Raw genomic sequence first — 14,651 nt, 5'->3', positions numbered from 1 at the left:
AGAATGTTAGGTTATATTTTTCTTGTTTAACTGATGCAGAGAATAACATTAGCAACTCCCTTATTCTAGACACCATATGTAGATGATGGGAGCAAGGACATATAACTGAACGAACAAGAAAGAGTAGTCCTGTAAGAATCATGTCAGGAGTGTGAAAGCAGAAGTTGATGAGCAATGCTAAGGTCAAGAAAATGCTTTCTTTTTGGAGGGGTAGTTGGGAAAGCTATGTTGGGAACAAGAATGTCTGAGAAAGAACTGGATCACTACTTGGGATGAAGAGAATAATGATAATAGATGGTAGTGAGAATTAATTAATGAACCCTAATGAACTCTAATTTTCTTTTTCTGTTCCAAGGAGAATGATCTTTGGCTGGGAATGACCAAATATCAGCACTGTGTAAAAACTCAAGTTAAATGAGAATGTGGTGAAACAACGTCTTATGGCTCTCAGTGAGTTGAAGTCTATAGGTTTTGATAAACTACACTCTAGGGGACTGAAAGAATTGGCATACATGATTGCTGATTTGTTTTTTTAAGAAAGGTCTTGGAGATCAGGAAAGGTACCCCACAACTGGAAAAGACAAAGGTCTCTGTTTTCTAAAAAGTCTCCTGAAATTTCTCTGAATAGGGGTTGTGTGGAAGTGACTATGGTTCCTTCAAAGGTATAAGTTATACCTCTTCATAAGCTCTCTTTATTTTGAAATCTATAGACACAGAATCTTAACTCTGTAAATATATTTTTTAAAAAATATCAAAATGTTCCCATTTGAGTCATATCAAAATGGTGTAGTGGATAGAGCACTGAGTCTACAATTAGGAAAACCCGAGTTCAAGTTCAGCCTCAGACAATGACTGGTTATGTGATCCTAGGCAAGATTATTAAGTTTTGTATGCTTTGATTTTTTTATCTGTAAAATAGGGATAGTAATAGCATCAACCTCTCAGGTTTTTTGTGAAAATCAAATGAGATGATAATTGTAAAGAGCTTAATACAACTGTGTAAATGTTATATAAATATTAGCTATTATTATTTTTTATTATCTATATCTCCTATAAATGGATTATTGTTGGATTTTTCTAACCTCTTTCCTTTTATGAATGAGTTCATTCTATTCACATCTATCTATAGTTATGTTTAGTTATATAGTTATATATATGTAGTTATATAGTTTTATATATATAACTATATGGTTATATAGTTATAGTTTAATTCTGTCTTTCCTTTTGTCATTTAAATTGTATCATTAATGATGTCATATGTATAACCCAGATCAAATTGCTTACCATCTCCAGAGTGGGGAGTGAAAAGAGAGAGACAATTTGGATCTTATAAATTTGGGAAATGTATGTTGAAAATTGTTATTGCTTATAATTGAGAAAATTTAAATTAAAAAAATTTTAAATTGTAATATTGAATTGAGAATTAAAACACTGTATCAATCCTAGGGGTGGATGAATATCTTCTAGAACAAAGAGTAGTCCTTCTGGAATGACTTTTATTTTATTTTTAACCCTTGTTTTCTGTCTTAGAATCAGTAATAAGTATTAATTCTAAGACAGAAGGGAAGTAAAGGCTAGGCAATTGGGGTTAAGTGACTTGCCCAGGGTCACACAGCTAGTAAGTGTACAAGGCCACATTTGAACCCATGTACTCCTGACTACAGGTCCAGGGATCTATCCATTGAGCCACCTGGCTGCCTCCTGGAATGACTTTTTTTTTTTAATATATTTTATTTGATCATTTCCAAGCATTATTCGTTAAAGACATAGATCATTTTCTTTTCCTCCCCCCCACCCCCCATAGCCGACGCGTAAGTCCACTGGGCATTAGATGTTTTCTTGATTTGAACCCATTGCTTTGTTGATAGTATTTGCATTAGAGTGTTCATTTAGAGTCTCTCCTCTGTCATGTCCCCTCAACCTCTTTATTCAGGCAGTTGCTTTTTCTCGGTGTTTCCACTCCCATAGTTTATCCTTTGCTTATGAATGGTGTTTTTTTCTCCTGGATCCCTGCAGATTGTTCAGGGACATTACACCGCCACTAATGGAGAAGTCCATTACGTTCGATTATACCACAGTGTATTAGTCTCTGTGTACAATGTTCTCCTGGTTCTGCTCCTCTCGCTCTGCATCACTTCCTGGAGGTCGTTCCAGTCTCCATGGAATTCCTCCACTTTATTATTCCTTTTAGCACAATAGTATTCTATCACCAACATATACCACAGTTTGTTCAGCCATTCCCCAATTGAAGGGCATCCCCTCGTTTTCCAGTTTTGGGCCACCACAAAGAGCGCAGCTATGAATATTTTTGTACAAGTCTTTGTGTCCATTATCTCTTTGGGGTACAGACCCAGCAGTGCTATGGCTGGGTCAAAGGGTAGATATTCTTTTGTCACCCTTTGGGCATAGTTCCAAATTGCCCTCCAGAATGGTTGGATCAGTTCACAGCTCCACCAGCAATGAATTAATGTCCCTGCTTTGCCACATCCCCTCCAGCATTCATTACTTTCCTTTGCTGTAATGTTAGCCAATCTGCTAGGTGTGAGGTGATCCCTCAGAGTTGTTTTGATTTGCATCTCTCTGATTATAAGAGATGTAGAACACTTCTTCATGTGCTTGTTAATAGTTTTGATTTCTTTATCTGAGAACTGCCTATCCATTTCCCTTGCCCATTTATCAATTGGAGAATGGCTTGATTTTTTGTACAATTGATTTAGCTCATTATAAATATGAGTAATTAAACCTTTGTCAGAGGTTTCTATGAAGATTTTTTCCCAATTTGTTGTTTCCCTTCTGATTTTAGTTATATTGGTTTTGTTTGTACAAAAGCTTTTTAGTTTGATGTAGTCAAAATTATTTATTTTACATTTTGTGATTCTTTCTATATCTTGCTTGGTTTTAAAGCCTTTCCCCTCCCAAAGGTCTGACATGTATACTATTCTGTGTTTACCCAATTTACTTATGGTTTCCTTCTTTATGTTTAAGTCACTCACCCATTTTGAATTTATCTTGGTGTAGGGTGTGAGGTGTTGATCTATTCCTAGTCTCTCCCACACTGCCTTCCAATTTTCCCAGCAGTTTTTATCGAATAGTGGATTTTTGTCCCAAAAGCTGGGATCTTTGGGTTTATCGTATACTGTCTTACTGAGGTCGCTTTCCCCCAGTCTATTCCACTGATCTTCCTTTCTGTTTCTTAGCCAGTACCAAATTGTTTTGATGACTGCTGCTTTGTAATATAGTTTTAGGTCAGGGACTGCAAGGCCCCCATCATATGTGTTTTTTTTTCATTATTTCCCTGGATATCCTTGATCTTTTGTTCTTCCAAATGAACTTTGTTATGGTTTTTTCTAAATCAGTGAAGAAGTATTTTGGTAGTTCAATGGATATGGCACTAAATAGATAAATAAGTTTGGGTAGGATGGTCATTTTTATTATATTGGCTCGTCCTATCCATGAGCAGTTAATGTTTTTCCATTTGTTCAAGTCTAGTTTTAGTTGTGTGGCGAGTGTTTTGTAGTTGTGTTCATATAGTTCCTGTGTTTGTCTTGGGAGGTAGATTCCTAGGTATTTTATTTTGTCTAAGGTGATTTTGAATGGGATTTCTCTTTCTAGTTCTTGCTGCTGAGCTGTGTTGGAGATATATAGAAAAGCTGATGATTTATGTGGGTTTATTTTGTATCCTGCAACTTTGCTAAAGTTGTTGATTATTTCAATTAGCTTTTTGGTTGAATCTCTAGGATTCTTTAAGTAGATCATCATGTCATCTGCAAAGAGTGATAACTTGGTCTCCTCCTTGCCTATTTTGATGCCTTCAATTCCTTTATCTTCTCTAATTGCTACTGCTAGTGTTTCTAGTACAATGTCAAATAGTAGAGGTGATAATGGGCATCCTTGTTTCACTCCTGATCTTATTGGGAATGCATCTAGTTTATCCCCATTGCAGATGATATTAGCTGTTGGTTTTAGATATATACTGTTTATTATTTTTAGGAATGACCCTTCTATTCCTATGCTTTCTAGTGTTTTTAATAGGAATGGGTGTTGTATTTTATCAAAGGCTTTTTCTGCATCTATTGAGATAATCATGTGGTTCTTGCTAGTTTGCTTGTTGATGTGGTCAATTATGTGGATGGTTTTCCTAATGTTGAACCAGCCCTGCATCCCTGGTATGAATCCTACTTGATCATGGTGGATGATCCTTCTGATCACTTGCTGGAGTCTTTTTGCTAGTATCCTATTTAAGATTTTTGCATCTATATTCATTAGGGAGATGGGTCTATAGTTTTCTTTCTCTGTTTTTGACCTGCCTGGTTTTGGAATCAGTACCATGTTTGTGTCGTAAAAGGAGTTTGGTAGAACTCCCTCTTTGCTTATTATGTCAAATAGTTTGTATAGTATTGGGATTAACTGTTCTCTGAATGTTTGATAGAATTCACAGGTGAATCCATCAGGCCCTGGGGATTTTTTCCCTGGAATGACTTTTAAAGATACACTGATCACTCAATCCGAGGGCACTAAAAAAACACATTTTTCTTCCTCTCTTTCCTCTTGCACCATATGTCTACACATGTTCTATTGTTATTTGACCATGGACAACACTCATCCTCTGTTATAAAAATGATATATTCATTTTTATTCTCTCTCTCTCCTCGGATCTTCTTTTCTTTTGACCAGGAATCTCTAGATTTTGCCTATGAGATACCTAGATGGCTTCAATTTGGGTTTCTTTTAATAGGTGACTGGTAGGTTCTTTCTATTTTCACTTTGCCCTCTGATTCTAATACATCTGAAAATAATTTTAATTGGTCATTGTTTTTCTGAGAGACCTATCATTCTTAAATTCTTTCTCCTTAACCTATTTTCCAGGGCAGTCATTTTTTTTTAATAGGAGACATCTTACAACATTTGACTTTGTTTTGACATTTCTTATTATCTTTCTGACACAGTGCCACTGGTCTCTTTGCTGTTCCTTGCATGTGACACTCCATCTCCCTTTTCTGGGTATTTTCACTGACTGTTCCTCATACTCAGAACCCTCTCCCTCCTAGTTTTCTTCCAGGCCTGGCTAAAATCTTACCTTCTTCAAGAAGCCTTTGCCTGTCCCCATTGTTAGTGCATAGCTGTTTGCATGTTGTCTCTAACCATTCAGTTACGAAATCAGAGACTTTTCCCCCATTTTTTGTATCCCTGGCACTTAGCACTGTTTCAGGTACATGATGGTCACTTAATAAATGCTTGTTGAATAAATGACTATCTCATTGAATTTTATTTATTTTGTTTTGTTTCATTCTATGTTTTTGGGCAATCTCTTATTTGGATTTTTCCACCTTTATTTCTAAGTTACTTAGTTTTCCTTTCCCCCTTCAATTGCTTTAATTTAATTTCGCCTTAATTTCTTTCAAGCACTCTTGGATTCCCTGTGGCTAATCTATTTTTCTTTCCTGAGGTTCTACTTTTATTTGTTCTGAAGATACTCTCTTCTGGGTTTATCTTCTGGATTTCTCTTGATTCATAATATTCGTTATATTTTGTGCTTTCTTCTACTTAGTCATATCTCCAAGCTTAGTTTCTGAATTGGAACTTTGTGCTAGGACCAGGCTCCTTCCTGTCCTTCATTCTTAGATGGAGGTAGCCCAGATCGCTTAGCCTTGTCTTCTCGGAAGTCTGGATGTAGTTCTAGATAGGGTAGTTGGGCTCGGGCCCAAGCCTGTGACATAGTGCAGCTTTTGATTCCTCTACTTGTGACCTAGCTTGGGTGTCAGCCTCAGGCCTTTGTTATCTCCTCTTTGTGCAGTCCCCAACCAGGAGTAGGCTTCATCACCTTGTGTGCCCTAAGAGGCCCCAAACAGATGTCAGAGATTGTGCTGCTCTCAGACTTATTAAAAGGCACCCAAGCATGTATGTACACACTGCCTGGATTATCTGCCTTCACAATGTATGACCCTCCTGGGGCTGGTTCTTTCCCATACAGTATCTATAGTAGATGAGAGCCAAGTTCCTTTTGGCTTTAGGCTCTTTTTATCAGAGATAGGACAGAATTTAGGTCACAGTGCACCTGTAAGTTTTATGCTCCATTTATCAGAGATTAGCCTGGCTGAAAACACCTTGACCATCTACAAACTATTGGCCATTTTATTGTGTATTTCATATTGGACCTTATGAAAAAGCTTCCTAGTGTTTCTCGTGTTTTATTATTATGCAATCTGATGAACTTTAGAATATTTTTTCAGTGTTGATTAATGAAGTCAAGCTCCACTTAGACCTTTCACATGGCCATCCTAGTTGAAACTTCCCTGGGACTTGATTTTTACCATCTCCCTCATCCTCAACAAATTAATATATAAACAAAAGACACAATAAAATATGCATGTGTTTTTAAGGGGGAAAATGCAGAAAGGGGATGCTTGCTGTAGCAAGGTCCAGAATAAGGTGAAAATTGTGTGTGGGAGAAGTTAGAGACATTATTCTCAGCATGGAATAGACCTTTCTTCCATGACCAGAGGTATGGAAGAGACAAACTATGAGGAGAATTGGGATATAGCTTTAATATTCTCATGGAGAAGACAATCATCTGGTGTGCATGCATGTGTTTGCGTGTGTGACAGAAATATGAGGAACAAAAGAATTAGGAAAAGAATATGAGTGGGGACTTAAGCAGAAAGGAAATGGTTATGAAAAGTTGGCATGGAAAAAGAAGTTCCATTTGACTCAGCCTGTACCTAATAGGGATACCCCTTGACAACATGATAGGCAAATAACCATCTAGTACCTGTTTGAATACCCTTTGGAACAGAGAAATTACTGCCTCTTAAGCTTGACTCACTTCCCTTTCTGATATCCCTAATTTTTAGAAAGTATTTATGATAAGGGGAAATCGTGCTTCTCTTCAAGTTGCAGCATTTTTCCTAGTTATTTTCTTAGTTTCATATAAAACCAGTAAAATTCCTCACTGCTCCTCCCATCCTTGAATTTCTCTTGTCTTTGGATCCTTAAGTTTTCTGTTCTTGTTAATATTCCTATTGGATATTCTAAGGTCCTGGGCTAAAGAACTCATTCTACTATAGTCTGGAAATGGGAGTTCTTCATTGCACATTCTATTCTTGATAGAATAGAGGGAAAAGTCTAGTCGAGGAGGACCCTACTTGGGGATGAACTTGAATTTCCAGGTGGTTACCAAAGATATAGGATAATAAGTGAGGCTCCAGATTTCAAAAGTAGGACCAAAATTTACATCTAACTCAGTATTTGAAGATTGGCTTTAACTCGGCTATAAAATCAGAATGCTATTAATAATAGCATCTACCTCAAAGGCTCTTATGAGACTCAAATGAATTAATGCCTGTAAGACAAATGGAGAATTTTAAAGTGCTATCAAAATGTCAGCTATCATTAATATGATTAGAACAGATTACAAGGAATAAATAATTGGATGCTTATCCAAGATTGTCCAGATGGTCCAATGCAGTGTTGTGGAAAGTACCCTAGATGTGGAGTTAGGAAAAATTGGGTGGAAATTCTGGTTATGTTGCTGTCTATTTTCCCATAGGCAAGTTATTTAAGTTCTCTGAGTTGGTTTCCTTGGTAAAATGGGATAATATCTCAAGTCAAACAAATATTTATTAAGGACCTAACATGTGCTAGGCACTCTGATAAGAACTCTGGATACAAAGGAAGGCAAAAACCAATCCCTCCTCTAAAGGAGCTCACAGGTGAATGGAGGAGAAAATATACAGACAACTAGATGTAGAAACAAGATATGTAGATGATTAGTTGAAGCAATCTTAGAGGGAAGGCACTAAGATTAAGGGGGATTAGGAAGGGATTCTTGCAGGAGCTAAGACTTTAGCTGGTATTTGAAGGAAGTCAGGTGATAGAAATAAGGTGGGAGTATATTTCAGGGATGGAGAGCAGCTAGTGAAATGCTCTGAGTCTGGAGATGGAGTGTCATACAGAAGAAATAGCAAAAAGGTCAGTGTCATTAGATTATAAGGTAGCTGGAGGGGAGTAAAGTATAAGACTAGAAAGATAGAAGAGGTGAGGTTATGAAAGACTTTTAGAAAACAAGGGATTTTATAATTGAGGACTAATAATTTTATAACTGAATCTATAACAGGGAACAAATCAAATTTATTAGATGGATGAGGGCAAGGAGGTTGACACAGACAAATCTGCAATTTAGAAAGATCAATTTAACAGCTAAGTGGAGGTTAAATTGGAGTGGGAAGTGAAATGAGCCAGGGAAATTAAACATTAGAATATTGCAGTAGTCCATTTATGAGGTGATGAGAGCCTGGACATAGGTGGTAGCAATATCAGGGGAGAGAAGGTACATAGACAAGAGATGTTATGAAGGAAGAAACAAAAAAAGATTTTACTTACTTGAAATGTGGAGTGAGAAAGAGTGAGGAGTTGAAGATGACACCAAGATTTCAAGCCTACTTGACTGGGAAGATGGTAGCATCCTCCACAGTAATAAAGAAGTTAAGAAGATGGGAGAGTAGGGTGTAGGGGAGAAGATAATGAATTCAATTTTGTGCATGCCAATTAAAAATGTTTGTAAAATATCCAGTTTGATATGTCTAATATGTAGTCGATAATGCAAGACTAGAGGTCAGAAGAGATGTTAGGACTGGAAAAAACAGATCTGAGAATCTGCAAAGAAAAGATCATTGATAATAATATTTTATGGGAACTGATGAAATCAAGTAAAATAGCATAAAGGGAAAGAAAAGAAAGCCCAGGACAAAACCTCAGGGGGCACCCATAATCAGAGGATTGAATGAAGATCTAGATGAATATCTAGCAAAGGAAACTGAAAGAAATGGGTAAGTAGATGGAGGAAAACCAGGAGAGAGCAGTGTCACAAAAATCCAAAGAGAAGAGAATATAAAGGAGGAAAGGGTAATTAGTATCCAAGGCTGTAGAAAGGTCAATAAGGATGAAGATTAAGAAAAGAATATTAGATTTGGCAGTTAAGTAAACACTGGTAATTTTGTAGAGAGATATTTCAGTTGAACAATGAAGTTGTAAGCTAGATTTCAGAGAATTTAGAAGAGAGGGAGAGGAAAAGTAGAGTTACCAATTACAGATGATCTTTAGGTCAAAGAGAGGAAAATTATAAGGTGATAGTTGGTGGTAATGTAAGAATCCAAGGGAGGTTTTTTATGGGGGGGAGGGTTAGGATATGGGGTGGATATCATGAAGAAGATAAGATGTAATGAGACCACTTGGATATGTAGAGAGATTTGGCTTGACAAGAAAGGTCACTTCGTGTGAGATAGGAGTAAAGGAATGTATGAGAAGATATCTAAGGGATATTAAATAAAGAGTAGGGGGAAAGAGAGAGCTTTTAGTAAATGGCCTTAATTTTTTTTATTGAAATAAGAAGTTTACAGTACCTTTCTCATGTGGTTCTGGTGAGGAAAGAGATTAACAGAATCTCAGGATTCACAGAGACTTCAGAAGTTACACTCTCCGATCTGTATCTGACCATTACAACATTCCAAACAAGCAATCATCAAACCTTTGCTTGAAGACATTTAATGAAAGAAATCCCCCTGACAAAATCCATTTCACTTTTGGATAGTTTGAATTTTTAAAAAAATTAACTTAAACTAAATTCAAATCAATTACTTTGTATTTTCCAGTCGTTCCTATTTCTGCCTGCTGGGCTCAATAGAATGTCTGACCCTTTTTATACATGACATTCCCATCTCTTGAGGGAGCACAGAAGAAATAAAGACCTTTAGAGAACTGCAGGAAGCATTGGAAGGGAATTGGGGGTAGGAAGGAAGCAGATGCTGTACTTCATTAGGAAACTGTAAGTTCATAGGTTCTAGAAGAGGACCAGATGTATCCCAGTTAGTACCCCTTCCCCTCTCCACAACTGGGGTTTCAGCAAAGGAAAGGTGTTAAGTTTTAACTTCTCACTAGGGAATATTAACACCATGAAATACATATGAGAAACATATGTAAAACACATAAGAAAGTGATAGTGGAGACAGAGGACAACCAACCTGGTAGCTAGTCAGCCTCACACTGAACAATAGAGTACAAGGAGCTGGCTAAGTTGGTGATGATGGAACAATTGGATAAAGGAAAATGGATTATTTAGGTAAGAGCAGAGAAAGATGTGTGGGGCATTTGATAACCACCTTCAAGTCAATGAAAGGATGCTGAACAAGAGACAATGACCAACTTATTTCCATCACAGATAGGTCAAATTCAATTCGATTAACCATTTATTGGGCAAAGGCACTGTGCTCAGTACTGGGGATATGAAGACAAACTGACATAGACCTTGATATCAAGGAATTTGTAATAAAAATAGAGGATGAAGAAGAGAAAATATATATACAAATGTGATTTTAAAAAGGTAGAGGGAAGGAGGGGATGGAACGAGCTTCTATTAAGCACCTGCTGTGTCTCAGAAACTGTGCGAAGAGTTTTACAAATATCTCATTTGTTCTCATTTTAATAAAAAGGGATTATGTGATCCATACAAAGCAGGTGTTCATAAAAAGTGCTGTGAAAAATTTTAGTAGCTTGTCTTGACCAGTCAAGAGTTCAAGGTTAGTTGGACTTCTTGGAGAAGGTTGAACCTAAACTGAGCCTTGAAGAACAAGAATGATTTCAACAGGAATATGGGGCATAGTAATTTTATTCCAGGATTGGGGAATTGTGTGAATAAAATGAAACTGATGAGAGCTCTATTTTGGTTGAAACGCATGTTGGGGGAGTGGAAATGAGAAGATTTTAAAAGAAAGGAGGCATTTAATTATAAAAGTTTTTGAATATGAATGTAACACTGATTTGACTGGTTCCAACAAGAGGATGGATCTGTGTTGAGGATCTCATGTGAAAAGTGTTTTAGACCCTCATTAACTAGGCTCAATTTATAGAGTTGTCTCAGCTTGCTAGTCAAAAAGTCCAGAGGGGAATTAAAAAAACCAGAAGAGATAAGGATGGTACCAATCTTTACTGGGACAGAAGAGGTAGTGTGAAGATGGACACTGGAGAAGGGAAAGTGTTAGCAGTACCAGTGGTCTGACATGTGGTTTCTTTTCCCAGAGCTCCTGAGATGAGCCAAAACCATAAACTCTGGGATGCTTAGTGAAAGTCTAAACTACTCTCCAAAAAATCTTTAGCACTGTCCTAATGGCCTGGGGGATAAGTGGGTGAAATCTTTAAGCAGCTGTTTTTCTAGGATCAAATGTTCATATTTTATTTAGAGACAATGGAAAGCAGTGGAAGGTTTTGGAGAAGTGTGACCCGGTGGGAATGGTACATTAAAAAGTTTTTTTAGTGTGAAGGATAGATTGGGAAAGGGATTGAATACTTTCTAGCTGTGTGACCCCAGGCAAGTCACTTACCCACAATTGTCTAGCCCTTAGTGTTTTTCTGCCTTAAAATGGATGATTAGTATGATTTTAAGACAGAAGGTAAGGATTTAATAAAGGAGAGAGATTGACTCAAGACAGGAAGTCTAGTTAAGAGGTTACTTTAATAGTCTAGATAAGAAGTTAAGAGAGCCCAAACTAGGTGTTACAATGGGAGTTGAGAGTAATGGGCAGATGCATGTGTTAATTCAGAGGAAGAACTATTGGGTCTTGACAACTGGAATATATTTGTAGACAAGAGGGAAATGAGAGAAAGTAAGGGAGAGGGAAAAGTCAAAGAGGGTGCCAAGGTTTTGAGTCTCAGTGCTTAGTGCCAAAACAGACATAGGGACATTGAAGGGATTGGCTAGGTTTGTGGGAAGGCAGATAGGAAATTCACTTTGAGCCATATTGAATTTGATGTGTTGATGAATCATTCAAATGGAGAGGTCAGAGCTGGAAATAATTATTTGAGAGTTACTTAGAGTTTTTTGAGAGTGGTTGGGATCACAAAAACAAACATAGATGAACAAAAAGGCAAAGGATAGAACCTTGGAGAATACCCATATTTGAGAGAATTGGTTTGAGAGAGGTAGATTTATTCTGATAAAGGTTAATCTGACCTCAAAATAAAGGATTGAAATTAGTCTTCATTTTCTGGTATAAAAAAGAGCCCCACCTGAACATCTCCATCCTCCTCATTCATATTTGAGCTAATAAGACAAAAAGGCAAGTAAAATATTTCATAAAATATTTTTTTATTCTGAAAAAAATCTAAAAGATTTTTATGTAGAATGATTCTAGAAATCCCAGTTCTTATTCTTTGGAGAAGGATTCTGGGGTTAGGTCTTGAAACTATGGAGATTATGTGGCTCTGGGCAAAAGATTAATTTAAAATAGATAGATAGAAAGGGCCTTAGAGATCATCTAGTCAAATTCTATCATTTTACAGATATGGAAATGAGGCTCAGGGAGGTTATACAACTTTTCAAATGTTATACAAATGGATTCACAACACTAACTTCCAAGTTCCTGTTTCATATTCATTCTACCAATCAATGGGGGTGGTTGAATGGTGACAAATTTACTCCCTTCCAACCTGCACACATACACAGAAGCATGAAGGCATACATTCATGTGTACACATGAATACTCATAGCATATACCTAAATGTAAACCATCCTGCTAATGTCTGCATGTGAATATGAAAAAATCAGAACTAATAATTATTGAAGATTAATTAATCATGAGTAAACATGATATTCTTTCTAGTTCCTCCAGAAGAAATGACATGTATTCTGAAAAACAATAAATTAAAGTTGAAATCAAGTGTTTGTGCTGTAGAGAGTAGCATATTCCAAGAAAGGAAAATGGTTGGTATTTCAGTAAAATCTGAAAGCAAGAAAAGATATTGGGCTCCCCGATAACATTGGAAGAGAATTAAATAAGCTTAGACCAGGAGAAGAAAAAGGATTGGAAATAGAAAAAGAATACAGATTCAGAGAATCAGTGCAAGAAGGATACTGAACCCGGAAGTGACTGAATTCAGACAGTTGAACAGAGGGCTCCAGATGAAAGAATCTGAAACTCTTTATCTAATCTGGTTAGATAAAGAAGAATGTCTTGGCTTTTTCCATTATACATACATACATACAGGAAAGATTTGGTTTTTATTCTAGAATGCGTATATATATGTATAATATATATTATATATGCAAATGTGTGTATATTATATACACATAGAGAGAGACCTATAGATAGATATGTAGATAGAGGAATGCATAGTAATTAAAATGGTACAGTTATAATATATAATTGTTATATATTAAAATATATTTATAATATAGTATATTTTGTATGTATGGAATATCATAGACATATAGCCAACAACTTCACAATTGTGTATATTTGATCTGGACTCTGATAGGTTGTCTTTCTGACTTATTACCAGGAGGGAAGATATGGCACAGTCAGGATCTGGATAACAAAAAAGGCAAGAAATCTGGCAAATAGTCTCCAGCAGAAGAAAGGTTAGTTCAGTGAGAAAGTAGAACAACAGTCTGAGGGGTTAAAAAGGAGGCCTTGGATGGAGAAGGAATATGTGGAGGGAAGGCATACTGAATTGGATTGGGGGACCTGGGGGGGCACAGATAGGGAGCTGGTCAGAAGGTCAGTATGAGATACATACACAGTAGAAAAGTCTCCCTGGAAACGCTCCCTGGATAATGCAGGGTTTCCTTAGTAAGTCCTAGCTCTGACCCTCCCTTCTCTTCATTCTTTCTGGTTAGGGATCTAGCCATGGCTCTTGAGACAATCCATCTGCCTCAGTCCCTCTTGCTGCTGCTGCTGCTCCTGCTGTCATTGCTATTGCCGCCAGGGGTGTGTGATATCTATGGAAAGGAGACCAGGATCCAAAGATTCTGGAGGTTTCATGTGGACAATCCAAAGAGCCTCATACCTGGGGGGAATACAAAGTATTGCACAGTCATGATTCGGAGGCGTCAGATCTCGGAGAGGGGCAAATGCAAGCGGGAGAACACTTTCATCCATGCCATGGCAGGAGCCATTCTGGACGTGTGCAAAGCCCAAAGTGTGAAGGCCTGCAAAGTAGGGAGAAAAAATTGCCACACAAGTGACCATTCCTTCAAACAGACCCTATGTGTCCTCCAAGGATTTGGTTATTACCCCAACTGTGCATATGTGAGCTTCCCCAAGTTCAAGAAGATCAGCTTGGCCTGTACAGGCTTACCCCGGGTTCCTGTGTACGTTGATCCGTAACTTCTCCATGCAGGACCTGCCTTGGGTATTATGGATCCTGGGAATGGTCCCTTAGTACTCTTCTGATTGCCAGCTCCAGCTCCAGCTTCAGCTCCAACTTAATAATAGTCTCTTACTTTCCAAAGTATTTTCATAGTCATTTTTATTTTATTGGAAACTCACCAACTCACCACAATTCTGTGTGGTCAATAGAACTGGAATTATTCTCTCTCTCTCTCTCTCTCTCTCTCTCTCTCTCTCTCTCTCTCTCTCTCTCTCTCTCTCTCTCTCTCTCTCTCTCTCTCTCTCTCTCTCTCTCTCCCTTTTCTTTCCTTCTTTTTTCCCTCTTCCTTTTCTCTTCCTTCCTCTTTTTTGTTTCTTCCTTCCTTCCTTTCTCTTTTTTCTTCCTTGCTTCCTTCTTTGTTTCTTTCTTCCTCCCTCCCTACATTCCTTGTTTCTTCCTTCCTCCCACCTTCTTTTCTCTCCTCTTCCTCTCACCTTGCCTTCTTTTTTCTT

The 14,651-nt window shown here is 37.4% G+C and overlaps 1 protein-coding gene across 2 annotated transcripts; it reads left to right on the top strand.

Moving 5' to 3' along the window:
• Positions 1 to 9,997: 9,997 nt before the first annotated feature.
• On the top strand, positions 9,998 to 14,283 carry LOC100029662 (ribonuclease pancreatic-like). 2 transcript variants are annotated; one of them, XM_056809973.1, is made up of 3 exons: positions 9,998 to 10,114; positions 13,330 to 13,408; positions 13,667 to 14,283. In XM_056809973.1, exon 3 carries the CDS (start codon positions 13,677 to 13,679, stop codon positions 14,154 to 14,156), a length of 480 nt encoding a protein of 159 aa, XP_056665951.1. In that variant the 5' UTR covers positions 9,998 to 10,114; positions 13,330 to 13,408; positions 13,667 to 13,676; the 3' UTR covers positions 14,157 to 14,283. The 2 variants fall into 2 exon arrangements, with proteins under 2 accessions (XP_056665951.1, XP_001379355.1); XM_001379318.3 differs by lacking the exon at positions 9,998 to 10,114 and adding an exon at positions 10,137 to 10,217.
• Positions 14,284 to 14,651: the final 368 nt, after the last annotated feature.

The sequence above is a fragment of the Monodelphis domestica genome, chromosome 1, assembly GCF_027887165.1.
Source record: "Monodelphis domestica isolate mMonDom1 chromosome 1, mMonDom1.pri, whole genome shotgun sequence".
In the NCBI taxonomy this organism is placed as follows: domain Eukaryota; kingdom Metazoa; phylum Chordata; class Mammalia; order Didelphimorphia; family Didelphidae; genus Monodelphis; species Monodelphis domestica.
Note: the sequence above shows the minus strand (reverse complement) of the source record. Positions and strands in the feature narration are given on the sequence as shown.